The 26131-nt window shown below is 36.7% G+C and overlaps 1 protein-coding gene across 2 annotated transcripts; it reads right to left on the bottom strand.

The window, feature by feature from the left end:
* Window positions 1–7465: 7465 nt before the first annotated feature.
* LOC141598983 (ATP-dependent DNA helicase homolog RECG1, chloroplastic/mitochondrial) lies at window positions 7466–24178 on the bottom strand. 2 transcript variants are annotated; one of them, XM_074418837.1, is made up of 18 exons: window positions 23958–24178; window positions 23528–23596; window positions 21853–21935; window positions 21629–21764; window positions 19893–20441; window positions 19690–19802; window positions 18668–18902; window positions 17674–17834; window positions 15246–15327; window positions 13966–14055; window positions 12198–12431; window positions 11821–11892; window positions 11321–11470; window positions 11100–11243; window positions 10833–10991; window positions 10087–10170; window positions 8667–9239; window positions 7466–7803 (listed from the first exon to the last, which is right to left on the bottom strand). In XM_074418837.1, the coding sequence occupies exons 2-18, from the start codon at window positions 23564–23566 to the stop codon at window positions 7711–7713; spliced, it is 2997 nt and encodes a 998-aa protein (XP_074274938.1). In that variant the 5' UTR covers window positions 23567–23596; window positions 23958–24178; the 3' UTR covers window positions 7466–7710. The 2 variants fall into 2 exon arrangements, with proteins under 2 accessions (XP_074274938.1, XP_074274939.1); XM_074418838.1 differs by having other exon boundaries at window positions 21588–21764; window positions 23958–24063.
* Window positions 24179–26131: the final 1953 nt, after the last annotated feature.

The raw sequence follows: 26131 nt of genomic DNA on the forward strand, positions 1-26131 counted from the left end.
CCGCGCTATGATGAAAATTTATTTCCAATTGTAGTTCTTCATTTCTTGAATAATGAGCAAGTTGGAGAAATTGACATGGTATTGAGTAAGGAACACTTGTTTGCTGACGTGAAAGAAATTGCTGGTGTTGATCAAGGACTTTGTTTGATGGTGTTACCTACTGATGATCCTAATAGATCATTTCTCGGTGCATTTCAACAAGCTAATTTTGGGATTTTATATGATATTCAAAATGGTCGTTTGTCTTTCGTTCTAAAGAATTGCTTAGAAAACATATAATAGAATTTTATGTTACTCCGTACTAGTTGTTATATTTTGATAAACATCGTAATTCAGAAAAACCTTTGATAACTACGGAGTATTGAGCTGGAAGAATAGAAAATTAAATAAAAAAAGTATATTTTACCAATTTCTAAGAATCTCTTACCTTTTATTTTTTCTTTAAATTGTTGTTATCCATAACGTTTTAGCAAGGTTGCCCAAACTTATTTGTATACCATTTTTTATGTAGTAGTATAAAAATTTGTGAGATACGGTCAATCAATAAATTTAATAGGGGATTGCTTTGCAAAAATGATACGAGGCTATCAATAAACACAAATTTAATAGGGGATTAAAGATCAAATTGGTACGCTTATTATGAAAGTAGGTACGAAATTAAAGTAGCACTTTAGACCACTATCCCCAGTAAAAGGGACACGAAAAACACGTAAAAGGTACGGAAAAGTGATATTTCAATAACTTAATGAGAGACCGTCTCTTCTAAAATTTTGTATTATAGATTCTTTTAAGGTGGTTGTATTATAGAATTCTTTTTGTATTATAGCTTCTACAAACTCAAATCAATTTTCCTTAATTGTTAACCTCTTCATCTGCCTCCTCTCTCCTCCTATCCCTTCTTTTAATTTCGCCTCCTCTCTCCTCCTACCCTCCTCTCTCCTTAATAAAATATCAATAATGTCTTGTTAAATGGAATAAATTAAATGCGACTCATTTAAGATGAAATATAGTCAAAATACTAAGGGTACGATTATCAGTCAGACTCACCAAAATTTTAAGACTCTGTTACATCAATTTTCCACTAATTTTTATTATTTTTATAACATTATTAGTCAGACTCAATTCAGATCATACTTTTCCATTTCATCTCTCTTTTTTACAAACTTAAAAAAAATGACACATTGGGATCCATTCATTTGATACTTTTCCTTGAATGTGGGGTCAAGATTCGTCCAAAGTTTTAAGTTAAATCTGGAAATCTAAGGCTCAACTTAAAACTTTTGTTAAGACTTTGATAGATTATTGGTAGTCTTGAGTGAGTCTTGTCTTAAGACTAACCAAAGTCTTGTCTCAAAACTAACAATAATCCTGACCCAACTATAAAGGGAAATTAATCAATAAGTGGATTTCATGTGTCATTTTTAAAAAAAATAAAAATAAAAAGAAGTGAAGTGAAAAAGTAGAAAAGAAAGTCTAAGATTCTAAGGTATGTCTACGGATAATGTATAATGTCTAGGTCTAAACAATAATGAAATAATAAAAATTAGTGAAAAACTAATGTGGCAAAGTCTTAGGACTTGAAAAAGTCTTACAGATAATCTTACCCTAAGCTATAATAATTCATCGTTAAAATGGTCACATTTGTGTGTTAAAATAGCAACATTTAGCATGTCTTCAGCTTGTGACGAAAAGTTTCTATCTTCAACGAGGATTTGTGTAATTAAAACTACTTGTTATTTTATGGTTATTTTCATTGTAGACTCCCCGAAACATCGTTTTGGAAATATATGTTTAGATGCTTAATCAAATTTAATGAAGAATCGATCCAACTTCTTCTCCTCCTCTTTAAAAAAAACCCTAGCCTCCATCTCAAATCTGGGGCTTCCATTGATCTTTGATTGATGGTAAGCCCCTCAAATAGTTTTATTTATCAATTAGTAGTGAAATATTATGAATTAATCAATAAAAGTCTCCCTTTTGGTGAGATCCGTTTTTCCGTCTCTATTTTCGGAGTTTTTTCAGTCCTTGCCTTTCTAGGGTTTAGTATTATTATTGGAATTATAGATAAGAGCGGTTTGTTGATGATTCATCATACGACTCTACAATGGATATGTGTTATTCGTCAGCGATCTATGGTGCCAGTAGCAGGTAAATTTTCTCCATCAATGAATCAAACGAAGGATCCCCTTCAAAGCTACATGAAGAGAGCGATACAAGGACGAGCCGAATTGTCATATCATGTTTTGAGATCCGTAGTTTTACAGGAGAAATTTGTCCTTTGGTTTCTATTAGAATTGTTTTCGATTATACCTATCTTTTGTAAGTGCCGTTTGGCGCTTTATTAATGAATTAATCTTTTTCTTCTCAAAAAAATAATTGGCCTCAGATTTTGTGTTCTTTTTTTTCCAAATAATAAAATTACGGGTTTTTTTGGATTTTTTGCCAAAATAACCATTTTAGTAAAGCTAATTACCAAAATAACCATTTTGTAAAATTATTTTCCAAAATAACCCAATTCTACTCAACTACTTTCCTAATTTACCAAAATCAGCTATAAAAAACATTCTTTTAAGCATCATTGCAGACTCCGCTTGGTGAATGGGATTTGGATAGGGTTCTTCATATTTGTGGGTCTGATGTTATGCCCTTAGTTATGTCTACTCCTATTCCTTTGCCAGATGAGCCTGATTGTCTCTACTGGAATCTTACCTCTAATGGCCAGTATTCCATTAAGAGTGGCTATGCTCTAGCCTTCTCTAATCTATGGAACGCACGAGCCTCCTGTAAGGATCGATCTCGTATGGAACCTACGTCTGTTGCTTTTTGTAAAAAGTTATGGCATCTTCCTATTCATAACAAATGGAAAATATTTTTATGGAAAATATTATCGAATTCTTTACCTTGCGGGCAAGAGTTCAGCAGCAGAGGTCTTCCATGGAATCCCTTTTGTCCTTTCTGTGACTCACACCAATCGGTTGTTGAATCACTGAGTCATTTATTTCGTGACTGTCCCTCCGCTTCTCGTTTCTGGGCTGCTTCACCATTAGGAATTCGCAGCAATATTGGCACTAATATATCTATTCAAGACTGGATTATAAATTGGTTCAATCTATTGCAGAAATCACCTGAACCTGTTTACTCTATTTCCTTCTTCACTAGCACTCTTTGGCATATCTGGTGCTTACGAAATAAGATCGTCTTCGAGAGTGACTGCATTAATTATAATATCATCTTTCAGCTTATAATGACAGATGCTATGAATAATATTGAGGTCGAAGGTAGAAAAGGGAAGACAGTGGCTGCTCGGGACACTGTGAGTATGGAGGATATGGAGGGTGTTGTTTAATACGCATTCATTATCCACTTTCTTTGATTGGGTCTGCTATATGCGTTAATCAGGTCCGTATAAAGTGTGATGCATCATGGAAGACAAATTTCAGAGCTAATGCAGGCTGGCTTCTTCAAGATAGTACTGGTAATATCTTCCATGTAGGCACCATGGTTTTCTGGGCTAAGTCTCCTTTTTGTGAGAGGCGATGGCGTTGAAATTAGCTTGCTCTGATGCTATTTCTCGTGGCTTTCGACATATTGACGCAACTTCCGACTGCTTGAATCTAGTTCTACAAGTTAATGGCTTTGGTCTACCTAACCAAGATGTAGCGCCTATTTTACGTTTTATTTCTTCTTTAGCTGCATCATGCCACTGTTTCTCTCTTAGTCATTGTCCAAGGAACCTTAATAGGATTGCACATTCTATAGCAAAAGCTATAGCATAATATGGCAATCTTTTCAGTCTGACAAAAAAATAAAATAAAAAAAAAAACTTTATTCCAGTTTTCCCCTGAGTGTTCGACAACAACTTTGGTTTATTGATAATTAAAGTAATTTTTGCTAATGTTTTCGTGTTCTCGTTTCCTAGAAAATAACCATCTCCTTCTCATTTTCCTACTAACTCTCCATTAATATCTACATTGTTAATCCTGCGGACATGGGTGATCCCCTTGTTTCTGTGGGTATGTTTGGATACCGAACATTCATTCGTAAATCGGTAACAAGACCATGTTTATGATTGCTAATTTATGAATCCAATTCAATAACTATTACCTTAGCAATAAGCCAACAACCACTTTAAAAGTTGTGGTACTAGTTAACTGGTAGTTAATCCCACATTGCAACCGCAATTAATAAATTTACAGAAATTGCTCCTACGTACGCTCTAATACATGACCGTCTCTTAATATGAGAAATTGAGAACTGCAAATTCTTGACATATGACATTGCAACAAAATTTATGCTTAGTATTACTTATCGTGATTGCTAAGGTTAGAAGAAGATGAATGATTGAATATTTTTGTAAGAATTCATGCTAGTTTGGTTAGTTTGGAAAATAGTTTTAGAACATGGTTATTTTGGTAATTAGTTTTACTAGAATGGTCGTTTTGGCAAAAGCCCCGGTTTTTTTGCTTGCTTTGCTAAGTAATGAGACTTCCTATTTCGGAAATGCGATAAAATAAGCAGACAATGGATATTCTTGTCTCTACAGAAAACCCTAGAAATCCCAATCGTGAAACTGTCGCACCGCCCTTCCCCCCACCGTCCCTCTTGAGTCTCACCCTATCGCCGGAGATGGGCCCGTCTTTCAAAGCCCTATCTCAAAGCCCCATCTCCGGCGATCTCTCACTCCCGCTCTCCTCTTGTTAATTAGATTATCCGTTTCATTTCCCCTTTTTCTCTTCGTGGTTCAATCGGTCTTTACGATTGACTGTGGTCGTTGGCTGTTGCGGTTCACCACCCTCTTCTTCGTCCATCCTCTTCTCTGATTGGGCTTTCGTTGGTCTTGCTTGAGTCGTGGTGGGTGTTTCCCCTTTCCCAGGTTTGTTGTTCGATCTAAAGTAGTCTAATGTAGGTGTTCTTGCTTGTGGTCCGAAAGGACTGAGGCTCTAGGTTGCAGGTTTTTTGTGGATCGGGATTGGCTGTTTTTCTGATTTTTGTTTCTTTCAGTTTTACTTGGTGTTTGTTCCTTCATCTCCGTCTCGTTTTCCTGTTTGGCTTCTGAAGGTTTTATAAGGCTTGCTTTCTTTTCTTGAAGCTTGTTCTGTTTTTTGGTTTTTTGTCCGACACCCATCGCCCATAAAGTTTCGGATGTGGTACAACGGGCTGTCTTTCAGATTTTACGATTCTCGTTTTGGGTTTCTGATTCCTGAATCTTATCTCCTCTGTGTTTATGAGTTGTGAGGTATTTGTGTGTGCAAGGGTTACAAGTGTGTTTTGGTGTAATAATTACAGAGGGTTGGTGTTGAAGAGTGTAGGGTGATGCTGCTGAGGTTTAGGTGCCTGGTAGTCTGGTTTTTAGAAGAGTGGGCTTTGGGTCGACTCGGGATGGGTGTATACGGTGGTGAGGGTTAGGGTCAGGTGCGGTGGTTTTTCTGAAATCTTTTGTCCAAAACTCTTGTTTATAAGTTCTTTCACTGGTTTTAGTTTTTTCATAATAATATACTCTTTAAAGAGTACTTGATTTAGTTATCACCTCTTAAAGGTGTTCTATCTTAACTTTCTGAGTTTGGGGTTGTTTTATGAAAGGTTATGGCTACCATTTCTATAGATGAAATTTTTCTAAAGCATTTTGTTATTGCTCATGGAAATGGTGAGTTCAAGGAGGATGAGTGGTTACTGTTTAGTTCTTTTTTACCAATGGAAGAACCTCATTTGATAAAGGTTAAATTCCTTAAGGAGAGGGGCAACGACTTCTTTAAGCAAAATCTTTTTGACTCTGCTGGCGGCTGTTATGAAATGGCATGTCGCCTCTTATGTTTGGTTTTGGAATCCATGGAGGACTATGAGGTTGAATCTGTCTTGCAATTAGCAGTCTCTTTAAATTTGAATCTAGCGGCTTGCGCTAATAAACTCCATGAGTATGAGGCGGCCATAAACTTCTGCTCTTTGGTTTTGTCGTCCTTCCCTAAAAATGCCAAGGCTCTATTTCATTGAGCTATAGCTTGTATGAAGACTAATATGCTGATGGAAGCGCAAACTGATCTTGAAACTGCGGCAATGCTTGAACTTAAGAATAAAGATATTCTTAGAGAACTCAATGTTGTCAAGAATCTACGGGCTATTAATCATAACGGTAAGAGAAGTATTGAAGACCAGTTGTCATGTGAGGTGGCTAGGGAAAGTAAACGACCTATCCTTGATGAAAATACGGGGGACACCTTAGTTAACGATAATGAGGGGTCTTCTTGTGGCTCCTGCGTTACTCCACTTTCTGACTCCACTGTCATGGATACCTGGATTTCGGATGATGGTATTCATATAAATCTCGAAGGAAATTCTTCTCCTAATTTTGAGTTGGATCACAATCACAAAGACTCTCAATTGGGTGATAACGAGTATATTCCTAAAAACTCGGTTCATGAGTTCTCAAGGAAGGGGGGAGGAAATTCAAGGCTAAGGATCTCCGGACAAGCTTATCAAAAAATGCTTCAAGGTAGTAAGGTGAGTTTTTACAACAAAAGAGACTTGTCTACTATGACAATTCGGATCCTTAATACCAAGGTCGCGAAGGAGGGTGGAATTGCAAGAGATCATTATAAGAAAAAGAAGAGGAGGAGACGCTCTAAAAAGCGGACTCTGAAGACGGAGGTGGTAAATGTTGACACGGTAAATGAAGACAAGGTTTCTTGTTCAGGAGCCATCAATGAGATTCATGTTTCTAATTCGAGGGAGTCCTCTATTGGTGGTGTTAGCTCGAACTCCTCCTCTATTTGTGACGACTTCTCTCCTTTTGGGTCTCAAATTCTCCAAGGAGATCATACGGTTGTCGCCCCTAATTCCTGCTTACCTGTTTCTTTGGTGAATGATACGACCAACACCTTTATTTGCTTCCAAGCTCATAAAGATCCAAGTGAACATGAGTCATTCCTTTTTTCAGCTCGACGTAAGAGGTGCAAGATTCCTTTGTCTGGTAAGCGGTCACGTGCTTTGCCTACATGTAGGCTTTGCAGGAACTCCTCAGGTAGATTTTGCAGGTATTCTTCTAATCGTCAAGTGAGTGAGACGAAGAGAATTTTTAACTTCAAGAAGAATCATAGCCAAGGGGATGAATCTCCGAGACACAATGTATCTACTTGCTCTACAAGTAGGTCTTTCTCCCGTAAATCTCTACGTCCTCGAGGCGTAAGTGTGTCTTATTCAGTACTCTCCGAAGCTCATCTGACCAAGAAGAGAAAAGAAGAACTCGCTCATTTGGCAAACTCAGATCGTCCCCTCAAGAAGCCTTTTCTTTTTACTAACCCCATTCGTAGTTTAACTTATGTTTCAGATAATGTAATAATAAAGTCTGGCTCTGAGAGTCAACTAAGCACTATGTAAGAACCTTTCTTTACCGTTGCCAAAAAAATAAAAAATAAAAAGAAATGGATATTCTTGTAAAAGCTGTGGAGATCTTCAATGTTCATTCTGTAAAGCAATGGTGGACCTCTTCGATTCCCAAGATTAATATAACTTCTCAGGGAGTAAGTGTTTCATGTCGAGTTTTTTCAGACTGCCTGGACGTAAGATTGTTAAAATGTACCAATGCAGGCATATACAAGTATGAAATGTCTAATCGAAACACAAATTAAACCTTTGTTACCAACAAAACCAATCCCATTGTGTACATCCAGGACCGAAGGGTGTACATGGACACAGCTTTGAACGATATTATCCTCGTCAGTCGCCCAAGAGAGAAAGTGGTTGTCGCATACTAAGCTCAGCTTTAAGCTCCGGGTATTTGACCAGGTCATAAGACGCACTTAATGTTTTCTGCACAAGTAGCAATGGAAAGTTTAATCAGAACACAATATTTGGGGAAATGAGAAGTTTGGAAACAGAATCTAACTGAACATGTAAAACAAAGATAAAACGGTCCTGCAATAAGATGGGGGCATACGACATCTAGCCACCAGGGCAGTCTGGGTCAATATTTGCTGGGTACAAATACAGTCAATGGCTGTCAATGGTGGTGCTTGGTATTAAATCTCGGTACAGGATTGATCGTCACGGCCTCATCTGCTCGTTGTGCTAGACAGCAATTGGCATCTCGAAATGGGGTTGCAGGAAGTCGAGAAACTTTAAAAACGTTGACAACTCGGTCGTGATTTAGTGACACAGCCGATATTTTATACAAGGATAAGAACTTATTGCAAATGCAGACACTAACAACTAGACACAGGCAGTTTGGAACCTGAATCGAACTGAAAAGACAAGGTAATACAATGGGTGGTAAACTTGTCGGGGTAAAGATACAGTTGAAGATTGGAAGGCGACCGGCCAGTCGTGGCCTGCTACTAAATCTGTGTAAGACTTGATCTGAAATTGGTCATCACGGCCTCATCTGGGTCCTTGCACTATATGTTTAATTGTTTATATATACAGATACACCATGTACAAGTTTCTGTTGCAATAACCTTCAAAACATTGATAACTCGGTCATCATGCGGTGTTGCAAACGATACCTAATATCATGCTGTTGTGGGCATATTTGCAAGGAGTGTGTACATGTCTTGCATTTTTTTCCGAGTGAAAGACTTGGTCATATGAATTCAGGGCAAACGTGTAAAGACTTGAGACGCAGAAACCAGAACACAATGCTAAATATAAGAATAAGGAATAGAAGTACTAGTTACCAGGGCAGCAAGATGAGCATCTTGTATTATAGTACCATCAATCTCCAGTCTAGCAATAGGAAACTCGGGGAGATGTCCTGACTGCCTTTTGCCAAGCAAGTCACCAGGTCCACGAAGTAAAAGGTCTACTTTGGCCAGATGGAATCCGTCCGATGAATGCTCCAACACACGCAAGCGATCAACACTAGCTGTAGTTGAAGCCACATACACACACTTTGATTTCTTAGATCCACGCCCAACTCGCCCTCGAAGTTGGTGCAGTTGTGCTATTCCGAATCTTTCTGCATTCATAACAACCATCATGGATGCATCTGGAACATCAACCCCAATTTCGATTACTTGAGTAGCAAGAAGAATTTGCGTTTCTCCAGCCCTGAAGTCTTTTAGTGCTTTATCTTTATCGTCCCCCTTCATACGTCCATGCAGTAGGCCACATTTGTAGGTGGGGAACTTAGAACACATATTCAAAAAATCTCCTGAAGCAGCACGAAGTTGTGGTAACTGCTCGGATTGCGCAATGATAGGGTAGACAATATACACTTTCCCCCCAGCTTCAAGTTCACGGAGCATCATCTGAATTTTTTCCGGGTAGTTCAACCATGTCAAATGTTAAAAATCTTCTCCGGCGGAAAGAGAGAAAATATAAAATTTCTCATATGATATGGCATATGATTAATGATAGCATCAACATGAAACCGAGCCATAATATGACTAATAATGATCTCAGTTTCAGCTTTTACCGTTTAATGGGTATATACTTGGGTAGTTGGGTTGCAATTTTAGTTTAAAGATGTAATATGAGACCGTAAGGGACTAATAATTGTAAAAGGAGAACGTAGCATACTGCACATAACTGGCTTCATGCCTCCGATTTGACAGATTACCCTTTCCGTATTTCAACATTATAAAATGATAAGCACTTTATTACAAAGAATAAACATTTGACTGTAAAAAGGGTGAAAATATTACTTCGTATATCGGTATATCAGAAGATGAGGCCATTGGTTAAGAAAAATGGCTGAAAATTACATGATATGTTACTTCTTGCATATAACAGATGTGTTGTATATTAGCAACGCCATTTAATCATTTACCAAAAGAAATTAAGAACAATGTTACTTCTCGCACACAAAATTGGAGTGAGAGAAAAATTAGAGGCTGCACAATGCTAGTGACACTAATACGATGAAAAAAGTTAAATGCTGATCCATTCCTCAGAAAAACAAGAAGCAAGACATCACTGCCTTCTGCAGATGAGGGCAAAATATGATGGGGCGAAGAAAGTCGGTATGAGACGATACATTTAGCTTTAAAAATCATAAAAACACACAAATTTGCAATCATTTCACCAGCTAACTTATATAGTTACGCAGTTTGAACATATTGCCGAATATAACTTGTACATGGTAAATGTGATTACCTCATAAACGTTTTCAAATCCCTCTTCACTCCCTTCAACTATCTTTGTCTCAATAGGTAATCGTCCAGGAGGCAGATCTGTTATCTATCATAAGAGACGGGAGCTAATGATGAATATCCTTGTTGCTGAGTCATACAAACATGGGATAATTTGGTTCAATCTCAAAGATATGAGCATATTTTCACATCTACATATTTGTATTTCTAAGAAACATTTATGCAAGACATTCAAGCATGAAGTATGCTGCCAAGATTATACAAGATCGTGTACCTCAACAAGTACTGAGGACAGATGGAAGTTTTGACCTCCACCATTTAGCTTATATAATTTTTCCAGCTTAACGATAAGGAGTGCAGGATTTTTGAGCATTAAGTAAACCCTTTAAAAAAAAAAAGCATGGCGAAAAAGCCAGGAGAAAGTAAAGTAAAAGCCAAACAGGGTTACTTAAGAACAAAGACGCATTGCAAGTCATTTGTCACGGCAGGTTGGATGTTAAGAGCAGATAAATAGCATGATTTACAGAAACCATGGAAGGCTTCTAAGGACCAAACATATTTTATGGTGCTAGGCCAGACTGGGGTTGATCCGTTGCTTATAAGAAATAATCAAGCAGCAGGAACTAATAAATGAAATAGCACCAAGGGTAACTGTCTTTGATGAAGATCCATAATAGATTATCATTTCACAAAATGAGTCGTTGAAAATCCTCGGGCAAATTTACGACAAACAAGTTTAAAAATAAATACCTGTGTTAAAGACATATCTCCGTACAGAGCCAAAGCAAGACTTCTTGGGATTGGGGTAGCAGACATAGCAAGAACGTGTGGTGCCATCTGGACTTCAGCTTTTGGTGTAACAACAGAAGAAACTTCATTGATTCCCGGTATAGCAGAAGCATACCATAACTGCAATATCTGGTCTTGTTATATAAAGAAACGAAAGATGGCAACAACACAGTACAGTCAAAGCAGACAAAATACTACTGAAAAGGCAAAAGAGGCAGCATTTTTAACCTTACTATTAAATTTTCCTCTCTGAATTACGCCAAAACGATGTTGTTCATCAATAACTGCAAGTCGCAAAGCTGAAAATATCACGCTTTCGGCTGTCAAACTATGTGTTCCAATGACCAAGGAAATAGTTCCAGATTGAAGATCCTGTAACACGCAAATAAGAGTCATACAAAGAGTGACAAAACATTTACTGGAAAGTTGAATTTTCAATATTGACATACATTGCGAATCATTCGCGCTTGTTTTGTAGGAGTTGAGCCTGTCAGAAGAGCAACAGAAGGTCGCTTATCAGATTCCACATTCTCCAGTAAACTTAGTATATCGTTGTAGTGCTGGATAGCAAGCAGCTCAGTTGGGACCATGTATGCTGCCTGACAGTACGCAAGTGAAGTTAAAACCAACAGTGCAATTTTGTAAAACTGAAGTAAGAATCATCTAATGACCATATTTCAGAAGTAACTTTGAAAGCATCTATAGATCAAATATCATTACACAAATCTAATACATGATTACATATCAAACACAAGTCCATGAAGGTTCATAGACTCCCGCATATCCTGAACAATCGGAATTCTAATAGTGAGCTACAGTGCTACACTATATTAAAGTAATCAACTACCTAAGACTCTACGAGGCATCTCAACAATAATTTGAAACTGTAAAAAGACTAAATTTGAACACATTTGCATGCTATAGGCCTATAGCCATATGAGATACTAACCTGATATCCTGAGCCAATTACTTCCATGCATGCTAAAAAGGCAACGACTGTCTTTCCGCACCCCACGTCACCCTGAAAAAACTTATCCATAACATTAGACAGCAAGACCCCAGACTGAGAACTAAAAGATTAACGTGGCACTTGAGATTAACATAGACAGCCAATAAGAGAACTAAAAGGGGAAAAAATCATTAGCAGGTGAAGCTTAAATTGATTACTAAGAAACAAAAGATGCAAACATGCTGAACATTATTATTCCTGACATCAATGCGAAATGAAGCAGTTAAAATTAAGCTAAGCATCAAAAGATAAGAGTTCATGTTTCCATAAACTTGGTACATCACAGAATAGCAACTTCAATAAATCTAATGAAGTACCTGAAGTAACCTATTCATGGGAACTGGTCGCTTCAGGTCCCAAATTATCTCTGACACTGAACTAAGCTGACTTTTAGTTAATGAATAAGGGAGCCCTTTCAAAAAACTCCTGGTAAGATCACACCAATCCTCTGCAAAGGTAGCGTTTTGATCTATATTTCTGTATTTGTCAAGCAACCCTTCTTTCTCTATTCTTGATGCAAGACCTTCAAGCATTTGGTACAAGCGTCCCAACTGGAATATAGAGCATAAATCAGACATCAAATTGAATTATGAAGTCCCAAATGACGTATTGAAATTAAAAAATTTATTACTGATTATTTCTTTGATGTCTATTACTGAATACTGATTAATCAACTTGAAAGTTAAATGATCAGAAATGATGAAAACAGATTTAAAAATTCATTTCACATTGTCACCTATCTAGTCAATGTCTAGCTCATCAAAATGATGTTTTACACATTAAAACTTTTCTCTCCTATTCTTTGTAATCACACCATTTTTCTTTCTTGGTCTATATAATGGAATGTATTTCCATGTTTCTAATGGAGCCAAAGACAAATTACATTTTGGTTTTGGATTAGAGTACCCTTTGGATTATGATGGAATAAATCAAAATGGCTAACTAAAGTGGTTGCGCTTCTTTCTCTTGTGAAGTAGCGGTCCTTCAATGCAGTTTTCATCTTGGGTCATCCAGAAACAGCCTTTTATGTTATTAACACAAGGGTAAGGCTGTGTACATCAGACCCCCCCCCCCCCCCCACCCCCCCACCAACCCGCAATTTGTGGGGACTAGCGAGGCACTTGGGTAATGTTGTCTATAATCTCTATATAATGAAATTGTGCCACTTCTAAATTTGGCAAATATTGGTATCCAGAATGACAGTTTTGCCCCTAATTTCAATTAGGGTAAAACACATCTTATGGGCATATGGCCCACCTTATTGACCCCGATCATTCCTAATTTACCCTTATCTATTATCTAACCACTTGCTCTGTTAAATAACGTGCCATAGGTAAATGAGGCAACTCCAAACAGAATAAAAGGCCAGAAGGTTGTACTTTACTATGCTTCATTAGTTTTATGACTTTATCATGAGCCATTCTTGTTTTTAAGCTTTCTATCCTTCAGTATATCCTCTTTCATCATCATAACAGCACATGTCTACAAGGTTTTTACAGCCATTATGTTAGCAAACTGTTAAGTAGGTATTGTTCTATTTCAAAGCTCTTTTGTCTTAGTAAGTATTGTAGCATATAATGTAAATTAACCTTTCTTTTGAGACACTTATATAATTCTAGCTATTTTGAAGTGTGCATCAATTGCAATCACAATGCTGATAAATTGAACACTTGGATATTCCTAATAACTACTAGTACGCGTTAGACATAAACATTTATCCATGGCCATCTCAATTAGTTTGGGACCCTGTTCATAAGTTGAAAATTAGGCCCTTTTGATTCTTTTTTTTTTTTTTTCACAAGTTTCAAAATATTTTTGAATTTATACATACAAAAAAATCTCGTGATTTTGAAAGACGCTTCTTTCTTACAATAGAAAATAATACGTACTACTCTACAGTATTATTTTCCAAACAAAAAAAAGAAAGCATTTAGGGTGCTCTCTCTCCCTATAAAAGCGAAGAATAACACAGTAGTAATTAAGTGGGTATCGCTCATGGCATTAACTTTTATGAGTTTGTGAATGCAATACAAAATGACTAAAACTGGAACTCCAAACTGAAAGCGTTTAAATAAAATAAAGCACCTGAAGATAAAAAAACTCATCAAATATGAACCTCCTGCGAGCCAAGTGAGCAACATTTAAATCTTCAGGTTGGTGAATCGCAATGTATGCCTGCAGTTACAACTATTAGCAATTAGCATTCAAATTGTGAATGTTATAACAATGAGTAATTGATAAACGTTATGCAATTTATTTCTAAAGAATAGAGAAGTGTATAACAAGCATAATACAAAATCTCGATTTTGGCCTAATATTTCCCTTATACGACCAATACCACCTTAAAGCAGTGTTTCAGTGATCATCAAACCTTTTACAAAACAGTCAAGTTTCCATGTCGAAACTTTGATTAAATACAATTATCACAAGAGCATGTGGCTTCAGCTTTCTTGTGGACCATACAACATTATAAATACTGCCAATACAGTGAAAAGCAAACAAACGGACGCAGATGTTAGTGAGTGAGTGAGTCATTTAAATATTCACTGTTAAGAATGATAGGAACTTTATGAGACTGTCTCAGGGAAACAAGTATGATGTCAAAAGGGGAGGCGGACGAAAAAATTAGGGTCTGATGCGTCTTATCTGCAATATGAATACCTACTGATTCACAGTGAATACCTAGTGCATAGCATTTCGCACAATGGACCACGTATGATTTTAAAAGGTCGATGAAGAGTTACTCGGATGTTACATCATAACTAGCAAGTCAAAAAGAGACTAAAGAGCAATTATAAAAGTTTAGGCAGTTTAATTGAGAAGCTGCATTGAGTAGGTTTCAGCCATCCATCACAAGGGGTGTTGACTCTTCCAAACATTAAGGAGAATTTTGACTTTGAATGCGTCGTTATTTAATGTCAAGTTTATTTGACATTTTTTTATGAGCAAAATTACCAAGTGGTCCTAATAAAAACAGATGTTTATTACATCAAAATTAATATGAGTTTTTCTAGTTTACCCATTAAAACACTTTTCTCCCCCTCATGCTCCCCCACCCCATCTCCTACAGCCGCCAACTCCCCACCGCCATTTCCTCTGGTCAACCATAGTCGTATCCTCCTCCTGAAAACGTGACATCCCCTCTCTCCAGCCATGGTCATCTCCCACCAACTCCACACCCCCTCCGGCCAGTTCCTGGCCAACCTGACATCCCTCCAACTGTGTCGAACCCCTTCCACAACCTTTTTCCTCCTTTACCTATCGTGTTTTCTTTTCTCATGCATTGTACATGTATATGCATTAGATTTCCAAACAAATACCACAGGACATTTATAGCAAAAGATAGAAAGATCACTTTTGCTTACATCCTTAAGCTGCAGAAGTCCGATATCTCTTGTGATCTCTCGTGGGATAGGATCAATATTAGCTGACAGTGACTGCAAAACTCTGATTCATCCAGCAAAATTATTAAGGTGGGCGGAAGGTACAACACAAAACTACAAAAACGATATGCATAGTGTCGTTAACATCAACGCCCACATATAGAAAATCATTTAGGTGCAAAAATAAGGGTATGAAATTAAAGTGAAAATGCAGAAACGTGTGTATTTTTATAACAGCACTTTCTAATGTAACACTTTTCTTTAACTAAAATATTACGATGATTACATCAATTAATAAGGTATGCTACATATATGTCACTTTCACCAGAAACACTAAGGTTGGTAAATCATATTTTGATGAGCCTTCAAAATACACAAGGCGCATCAGGTTCATTTAAGTATCTAACGAAATACAAGTACGTTAGTGACTGAATATAAGTTACCAACCAGAAATCTCAAATTAATTACCACAGCAGCCTGAATTCACCAGCTTCTTTTCATCACCCTCATATGAAGTTCTCCTACATTTATTTTAAGAGTTTATTGATAAGTAACACATTTTCTGTAACATTTTTCAAAACTCTACTTTTCCAAAAAAAAAAAATCAAAGCTAACACCCATTTGTGAACTTTGGTCACAAAACTCAACGCTGTTGAAAAAGAAAAAAGTACCACCCCCTTAATTTATTAGATTTTATCAAGAGCAGGGTATTGGGGATGAACACATCCCCTCCAACCATGAGTAATAGGAATTTATGTGTATAATTCAAGAGTGGAATCAAAATGGCATTTAAGAAGATGGACCGAAGAATGCAGGAGAACCAGATGGTATATCTATTGAAGTTTAGAGGTGCTTGGGAAGAGAGGAATGAGTAACCATGCAATTCAACAAGATTTGGAGGAGCAACAAGATGACGCCGGCGAGAGGAAAAGTACTCTTGCCCCTTTGTATAAGAATAAAGGTGGTGTTCAAGATTGATCCAATTATCTGATAATCAAAGTAATGAGCCAAACGATGAAATTATGGGAATGAGTGATTGTCTGGCACGTGGACTTTGAAAGCAATTTATCTTATGAGGGAGTTGATGGAACACTATCAATATAAGAAGAAAGACTCGTATATAGTTTTTATTGATTTAGAGAAGGCATATGATAGGTTACGAAGAGAAGTACATTGGTGGCCTTTGGTGAAAAGGGTGTATCCCAATTCCCGAAAATATATAGCCTCATAAAGGAAATGTAAGAGGGGACTAGTACAAATGTACAAAATAATGTTGGAAGCACAAAGGAGTTTCCAATTAAACTAAAGTGCATCCAGACTCTCCTCTTAGTTGACGAGGGCAATACAAGATGAAATTCCTAGGAGTATGACGTTTTTCGATGACATTGTGTAGATTAACGAGACAAAGAAAGAGTTAAAAGGATGTTAGAATATTGGAGGCATACTTTGGAGACTCGTGGTTTAGGCCGAGTAGTAGGAAGAGTTTGGGGAGCAAGTTTAGTGAAATTGGAGCTACAGAAGCAGGGACGATCTTTTTATGGAAAAGATCGTATATGGATCATATATTTTCTGATATTTAGGACCTACTCTCTCCGTACCACACCAAAGGTAACACTTACTATAAACAGACGTACCACACCAAAGGTAACATTCCTTATTTGGCCCACAACATTACCAAGTTATCCTTATACTCTTTTGATATTTACACAAAATGCCATTACATACCCCACCTAACAACCCACAATTAAACCCACAATTACATACCCCACCTATTTTTTCCCTCTTTATCCTTACTTTTTCCACCTTTTTCTTAAATACTCCATTTTTCCCTACGTTACCTTTGGTGTGGTACGGAGGGAGTATTATTCTAAAAGACGGTGAATTAGACGGAGATGTGGGGCATGTGGCACTCAAAATTAAAGTGGGTGGTGCTGGTGGGAATGGAAAAGTGTCACGGGATGGCAGTGAATTTAGGAGTATATTTAGGAACAATATCTTTCTTTAAGCGGCATTGAATTTAGGAATATATTTTGAAACGGAAGTCCACAAAAGATGGGAGTTTTGTAAAGGGAAAAAAATACTAAGGATGAGAGTTTTCAAAAATTGGTAAAGAAAAGGTGTTAATAGTCAATAAACTCGTAATTTAATATGATTTCCTTTTCAACCATACATAAGGAGGTTTCAAGGCATATTGCTTTCAAAAAAACCTTGAATTTCAGGAAACATACGTCTCTATTTGTGATCCTAATTTGTACTCAACACACGGTGGAAGACAAATCAAACGAACACAGAAGGATTAGAACCTCTATATAGTAGGACAATGGTAAAGGAACTGAGAATATAAGAAAATGAACAGAATCACCCTAACAGATCAGAACCACACAGCCTAGTTAAAGGAGCAGAACTTAACCTTCCTATAATGTCCTTGAAGAATTGTGGCTTGAGGCCACCCTTTGAAGGATATACTGGATATGGCATCCCCTTTGCTGGAAGAGATGAGTCACCTTCGTTTTTAATGATGTCCACGCTATACTCCCTCATTTCATAGTGGTCTTTCTTAGAGGTAGTCCGCTTTTTGTAGCAATAAGATTTTAGTAATTCATGGAGTATAATACATCAGAACTGTAATGGTTCATAACTTCTTAAACAATAACACCGCGAATCTATCACAAAAAGCTCAAAAACAGAATGGTGGGATATGCTCTCTGCAAGACCACGACATTGAATGACTAAACACCAAGCCTCGGTTATCATAATGTATTAGTATCCATTACCCTATTCCTTGAATATAAGTGAGAACATCTGGAACCCCAATCAAGCACCAAGTGAACATACGTTCTAACTTTTGAAGATTGAAGCTATTAAAAAATCCCTCTATCGCGGCGAATAGTTATAATTTTCCATTTTAGGGTGTTTCAGTCAATTGTTATCTTTTATGTTTTAGGAAAAAGATTGTTGCTTGTAAGTAGATCTTTAAATTGCGAAAACTGTGCATTAACCATTATAATGTTGTTCAAGAGTTCTTCCTCAGTCTCCTTCAATTACTCGTATTAACTGAAAGCTTAAACCGTTCAAACAAGTCATTTTACTTAATTCATCATATTCCATTAAAAATACTTCCTCCAATCCAAACGATTGGTAACACCTTCCACTTTGGGAAAATCAAACCAATGGTAACATTCCTTATTTGGTAATAAAACTGACCAATTTATCCTTTACTTTTTTAGACAATACAAACCAATGGTAACATATCTTTACATTCTCTTACATGTTTTATCTATTTTACCCCTTACTTTTTCTTCCACCTAAAAACTTGTGCAAAAAGCAATGTTACAAATCAATTGGATTGGAGGGAGTATATATTAAGTAAAAACAACACAAAAGAAGCTAACCTAGAATCCTACCTTGCCGCTAGCACACACGATGTCGCCTTCTTTATGCTTGTTCGCAATAATGTGGAGAAAACCTTGACTAGTAAAACGACTCCCCCTAAGAAATTTCTTCAAATGCAAATAAATTGTCCTTTTCCCTCTACTGTTTAAGTCATCTGGGTCAACTTCAGCTTTTGAATTATGATCAACCGCCTCACCACACACAATAACTTCAAGAACCGAAAGGGAAAAGGTAGCTTTTACAGCCCTGCGCAACATATAGGGCATTATGAACTCTATGAGCAGAGGAACCTGAACTTGAGAGAGTGCAAAGACAATAATTTTGAACGATTTTCTTTTAATCTCTTGCAGTTCAAAGCATCATCAGACTTGCTTAAAAGACAAGTAGCTCACACTTGCCAAATTTTTACGAGTGTTAGAGTTTGATTGGTTCCTAATTTAAACCACTTAGCCTTGCACCCAAGTACTCTAGGGATACTGCAGTAAGTGTTTGAACAAATGTCCTTTCTAAAACCAAAAAAAATGTTATTTCCTCAGAAGTACAAACATAATGAATGCAGTTGAAAGGCTACGTCACTTCAAATAGCATTTTTCTTTTACAAAGGATGAACGACAGACGCAAGGTTTGTAGCATAAGGACCCTACTAAACCATCTAATCAAATGGTTTCACATACTTTCTCAAACACTACATTATCTCATAGTGATGATCTACACAGTTTGAGAATAATGGGATCAAAGGGATCCTGTAAAGGAAAATAGCGCGACCCATGTAAGAGAAATAGTCAAGCATACTGCTGCTGATAATTCAAAGTTTTAAACAGATACTTCGAATTAAGACAAACATCTTATACAAAGACAATATAGCATGCTTCAGCTGATCGAGAGCATATAACTAACATAATAATATTACTAAGCTGGAGTTGTAGCATAGTAGGTCATAAAATAAAATAAGGAAAGTGGAACTGGCCCTGCTTGCAAAGCAACTGCTGTGTCAAAGAAAGCCAAAACAGGCAAGAATGCAAGATAAACATACCTGGAAGACAAGACTTTCCCAACAAAAATAAAATACTGGCCATCCTCAATTCCAAAGTGAGAGTTGTGTAGGTCAGCATACGTGCGAGGAAAGTGATGCAATAGCTTTCGCAACTGTACAAGCAATATACATTATATAAGTTAATAAGTACAACTTGTGATAGCAAGTAGATAAAACAATGATAAAAATCCAGAAAAGCATACCGTGTGGATTCCACAATCTTCCAGCTGCCGAGAATGTCTCTTGCTCAACCCTTCAATACATCTAATAGGTTTGTCAAGAATTAACTCAACTAACTTGTCATGTTCAAGCACTACTGGAGAAGACGGTTCTTCAAGAGCAGATGGACCGGACTCGTGAGCATCTGGATTATTAGTTTGATCATGTTCAAACATAGAAGGCAAAGAGGCTCCATCTCTAATAACAGAGGAGCTCAGATTTTGTAGCCTAGGAGGAATGGGAGATTGGATATCTGTAAGAGTTTCTGGCACCATCCAATTACCATCTGTTAAGGTAGGTTGGAATTCTTCACTAGATTGAGAAGCAGAGTAAGTGAAAATTTCAGAATGCGGAAAAGATTCTTTGTACAGTTCCACTCTAGGTGAGCTTCCTATGGTAATGGATGGGAACTTGTTACATATGGAAGAAACGTCAAAGCTGTCCACCACATTGTCTAAAGCCACTTTCTCTCCCTTTCGAGATCTTCCATTCACAAAATCATCAAGATGACTTTCCCCCAACAGAACAGACATCTAACAAGAAAAGATGAAACAAAATAAGTTCAAGAAATATATGCACTTGTCCCAAACAATGGAAGTAGATCCCAAAATTAGAAGCTAATGAACAACAACGTATGACCTTTGTTGATGTCATACTACTATACAACGAAAAGCACATTGACCATTAACCGGAGAGTTTAACCACCATGAAAGTCTACCTAGCACCCACACTTCCACAGTTGTGTATGAGCTAACTCATAGGCAACTTTGTTTCCTAACCTACCATTAAAAGTCCAACTAATAAAGGAAAAGCATGCTAAATACCATTCCATGTTGTTCTTCCATTTTTCAAGATATGTGCTGAGGGACTTTGAAAAATAGAAAGAACATGAAGAAATGGAGAGAGAATATTTTAATCAACCGCCACGATATGAATATGTGATACGCACTAAATTGTTCCAAGTACGTAAAAACTAGTCCACAATATGCATGAATCAGTTCATAATTTGGCAATCTGTCATGGATTTGAGCGAATTCGGTAATCCACAGTCAGCTGCCAAAGACATAATCTCAGCTTTCAAGAGTCAATACTGGAAAAATTCAAAAATTAGACTTCCATCAATCTGAGCACCCCTAACAAATCAAGTAATCAACAATGATCAATGGGTTAATATTTACTCATGCCCCCATATGGTTAGTATTCCCAGTGAAAGGCCTAATGTGGGAATTCCAACGGTCGAAAGGCTACCCTCCACCAAAGTATCAATGAAAATAGCTTGATAAAGTTATACATGTACAAGGGCTTTTTTTGAAATTTTTGAAGTGGACTAACTTTAAAACTTAGTAAGAACGGAAATTTATCAAATTCTCTACTTCGAGTTACCTCCTAAAAGTTCCAACTCCTGAAGAAAAATATTACTTGTACAAAACAAAACAAAACAAAACAAAAAAAAAAAAAAAAAAAAAAAAAAAAAAAAAAAAAAAAAGACAGACTAAAATCACCAAATAAAAGTTCCCTCTTGGATTCCTCATGTTCATCCATTTTTCCCTCGTAGCTACATATTCTAGATGTTATAACTTGTGATAATAATCCTGAATTAACATAGTGCTGAGCGGAAATATATTTTAACATACATGCACTAATTAAATAGTGCTGAGCGGGAATATATTTTAACATACATGCACAAATGAAGGCATGAGAGGCAAATTGCTAAAAAGACCTTGTCAAGAAACTTAGACTGATCTGAGATGCTTGCAGCATCAAAATTGGCTGCCTGTTCAAGTAGCTTCTTTGCTAGCTTATGGTTCGATCTATAGCAGAATTTTGAGATATCCGTTATGACGACTTTATTAAACCTGCACCATATTTATTTTAAATGAACGTACCAAGATGAATCAAGATCCTGCAATAAAACAGGTAAGTTAAAGGAATTTAAAAAAAAACCTCATTTTACTCGGCGAAGAATCCTGATAACCTCCTTCACCTTCAAATGGTATTCCACTTCTCACACCACATTTAACATTATGCTGTATAATAAGTACAAAAAGCAGTTTAAATAAACTAGTGTAAAGTAAACAGCAGTTAGTGTATAACTACAACGGTTCTAAAGGATGATTCATGTCAGCCGACCCCAAATCATTTTGGGATTAAGGCTCTGATGTTGTTGTTGTTGTTGTTGTTGTTGTCGTCTTTGAGCAAGGGAAATAACACAATTTCATAGTGCAAGTACTAAGATTTTCTGAGATGGAAAAGCAAAAGCCGTAAAACCTAACAGAATGGTCGCAGCTGGGAGTGAAACATAATAGTGCACTCTTAAATAAGCATAATCCTCTCAAAAAGCTGTAAGAGAAAATGAAATATTTCTAGGCTGAAGAAGGGACAATAGGAATGAGAACTAGTGGATATGCATTAAAAACATACTCTTACGAATGCAAGTGTGCAGAAGTAGAAGAAAAAGGCTGTTTTTGAAGGGGTGCTACATCAGTCATGCGCTCTATAGAGGTAAACAAGGCGATAACTAACATATTATAACCACACATAAATATCTATAAATCGAAGAGTCTGAAGCATCCTTAATTGAAAACCAAACCAGGAATTAAGCCTTCTGTAAGACACACTATGATGCATTAGTAAGATAAAACTAACATTATTTTCAAAGAAAATCAACCGCATTTAAAAAAAAAAAGCGTGCCAGATGTAAAGAAAATTAACTCCGTCTTGCGTTCCCCCTCCCCACCCCTTCCCCTTTCCCTACACTTTTTACTATACAAACACACCCTCAATTATGAGCTACTCGATTCAAGAAACAAGTCAATTTACCTCATTTTCATCTTCATAATATAGCTAACAGAAACTTCTTTAAGGATAACAAAGTAGAGCTAGCAATTTCACATTGTTCAGCTTCAAATTTTTATGGTACCTCTCTAAAATTTATAAAAACTAACCTAAATTAACTTGATTGACAAAACTTGACTATTTCGACCATGATTTTCCATGTACACTCATCAAATAATCGCAACCTCATAATCTTACCAAAGAAAAACTCAATGATAAATGTAACAACCGCGTTTCAAATTATCTATATTACGAATCTTAAATGATACTATTACTCATGGTTACCGAATTCACTCGGTGCCCTACGAATCACGAATTGTTAAAAGTGAATTCTATCATGTTGCTTACTGAAAATACATATAACACACATTCTATAAGAGCGAATCACGAATTGGTATGGATGTATTCATAGCGAACTCGGTAACCATGCTATTACTTATCCAATCCGTCTTGCTTCAGACAGTCCTTTTTGGTCGGAAATAATAAGACGGGATTTTGTAACCATTTTATAGTTAAATGTGACCACTTTTGAAAAGCAGTTACCATAAGTTGTAACACTGCCTATACCATTGTTATTACATTTAACTATAAAATGGTCACATATGCCCGTCTAAAAAATAAGACGAAAAGTGTCCGTCTGAAACAAGAATTTGTGTTACTTATCAAATCAGTAATCACCATTTAGTAATCAGTACAGTATATGCTACCATTCGACAACCAAATGAATCCAACTCAAATTAATCGCGCAACATTAAACTATCATTTGATGATTATACATTTATACCTTTATACGAGGTTGAAGAGAAGAGACCACTAGCTCCATATGCAAACACTTCGTTTAGGGAACATTCCTCTGAAATTCATTGACAACTTGTTAAAGCAATCGATTGATCAAATTACGAGGTCGAAATGTATCATCCAAATCCAACAAACAAATTACCAGTATAAACCTATGTTACTCCGACTCTTCGACACTTCATTCAGACCAAAAATAACCGTATCCGACACTTACAGCCGAGTCAGAAGTATAAACATTAATAATCGCACCAGCACGAATTCTTACGTGTGACCGTCACAAGCAAGACTTGTTGAAATTATAGACGCTCAGGATGATTTTGAAAATTAAAATAAATGAAGTTATTGAGACGAGAAAATCAATCAATTAATTAACAAATGATTAAATTGAAATTAAAAATAATTACAAACTGGATTACCTTGGTGACCAGCAAGAGTGATTATTGAGTGGAATAGTAAGTGGATTTTAATTAAAAGACGGCAGTTTAATTGATTTTGTTGGTTTCGGAGTTGAAATAGAAGTCCGTGTTATGAGGGGTTAAGGAAATGTGAGTTGTGACTGTGAGTCGAGCGGGAGTCGGGAGTGGAGTGCAACGCCAACCGGTAGTGTTCCTTGTTTTGTACTCCGGACAATTTTGTTGATGGTTGCTACGGATTACGAGTACTTGATGATAGTTTACCGTATAGCTCAAACGAGTCCGAAGTTGATTTCAAATTGTTCTATAAGACTTATATTTAGGTAAGACTAACACAATAGCATAAGGCCCAACAAAATTACTTAATAAAAATATGAAATAATACTTTTATTTTAATAACCTAATATTTTAAATTAATAACTTATATATTTAAATATGTTAGTTTTCATTATAAAGTATAAAGTTATCAAAATAAAATCAAAAACTTAATATCTCAATGTTTTTCCTTTGACTTTTATTCTATTGGGTCAGTCCTATGCTATAGAACGATCCTATAGAAGAGCCGGGTTGCAAAACGTCGTAGACGTTTTATAACAAATCGTCGACGTTTTTAAAAAAAAGACGACCTTGCCCTTCCTCACTCTCTACCTCTAACCTCTCTTTCTCTCAAACTCCAACCCGCACACCCGACTACACAGCACCACCAAACCTGCATCACCACCAACACCACCACACAGCGCTACCACCCCACCACGCTTTCAAAGACCGTAGAAAGCCCACCACCACGCAAAGACCACCGCAGCACCACCGTAGCACCACCGATCGTTTTTATCAGGGTTTCTCTTGATTTGTATGAATTATCGTCTCAATTTTGTTCCTTGTTCTTCATTCTCGTTTCAATCCTCAATTAGATTTGCATGTTTGTTTCAATTCGAAAATCGCAATTAGAATTGTTTCTCTTCATTCTCAATTCTCGCAGCAGCTTTTTTTTCGCAACCCCCATTTGCAATTAGATTTGTTGTTGTTGTTGTTGTTGTTATTGACGTTGATGGATTTGTTGTTGATGTCGGGGTTAGCAAGAATGGTGGGTGGAGGGACGTATTAAAATCATGATCAGTGATGGTCATGGACGTTGAATCCCAACGTCTCAGTCCACAATGGACGAAGACTTTCCACGTCCTGATCCATTGCAGACGACCCTATTCGACGTCTGGGCCATTGCAGGCGTCGTAATTCTACGTCGACCCATTTTAGGCGGCCATATTCAACGTCCCATACCAAGATAGACGGCCAGATTCTTCATCTAACCCCAGCATACGACAAAAAAAATGGAAATTCGAACAAATTCGATTCATTCTACGCAATTTGAAAGTCCACATTCATAAGGTAATTCGATTCATACTAATTCGATTCATACTAGTCCACATTGATAAGGTAATTCGATTATAATTTCATTCATACTAATTCGATTTAAACGAAAAAAATAAGTAGTTAATCCGATAATTCGTCGTTAGCCGTTGAATTAGATGGTTCGTTCTTTGACATTGAATCCGATTAACAAAGTTGTTTTTTTTTTTTTAGAGTTTGTTGTTTGGGAGGATTTGGGAGAGTAGAGGAAAGGGAGAGAGGAAGGGTAGTGAGTGTCTTTTTTAAAAAAAACGTCGACGATTTATTACAAAACGTCGACGACGTTTCGTAACCCCCTAGAAGAGTTGCTGTTAATCAATAGACTACATCACTACATAGTTGAGTCCACAGTGTTCACTGGACCGATCAAACGGATCAGCCCAAATTTATGTGTTGGCCATTATTTTTTAGATTTAATTTCAGTTCAGTTCAGCTCAATACTATTCAATTAAATTAAAATTAGTTCTTATTTCAGTCAGTTCAGTTTCATTCAATATGTTATGTTCGGCCAAAAAGAGCAGGACCTTAGTGTATATTCTCTATGGACTCCGTGTCGATAGATTTGATTTTGGGCTAAAATCATGAAAATAAGAGAAACTCATTTGTAGTTGTAAACTTATACTAATTTTTAGATGAAAAATGAATCGAACTAAGGTAGATAATCAAATAACTCTTTAATACATATCAGGGTAGAAAAGTAAACAAATGAGTAAGATACCCAAATAAAATAGGTAAACAAAAGACCGGAATAGATGGAGTAGATATTAAAG

Source organism: Silene latifolia, chromosome 9 (assembly GCF_048544455.1).
Source record: "Silene latifolia isolate original U9 population chromosome 9, ASM4854445v1, whole genome shotgun sequence".
NCBI classification, from domain to species: domain Eukaryota; kingdom Viridiplantae; phylum Streptophyta; class Magnoliopsida; order Caryophyllales; family Caryophyllaceae; genus Silene; species Silene latifolia.

Bases quoted from the DNA above. Each gene is read 5' to 3' on its own strand.
- LOC141598983 (XM_074418837.1), bottom strand. From the start codon at position 23,566: ATGGAGCTAGTGGTCTCTTCTCTTCAACCTCGTATAAAG. The intron at 11,471-11,820 runs GTTAGTATCTCA...GCGTACTGTCAG, and splicing joins TAATTGGCTCAGGATATCAG to GCAGCATACATGGTCCCAAC. The intron at 10,992-11,099 runs GTTAAAAATGCT...CAGATATTGCAG, and splicing joins GAGGAAAATTTAATAGTAAG to TTATGGTATGCTTCTGCTAT.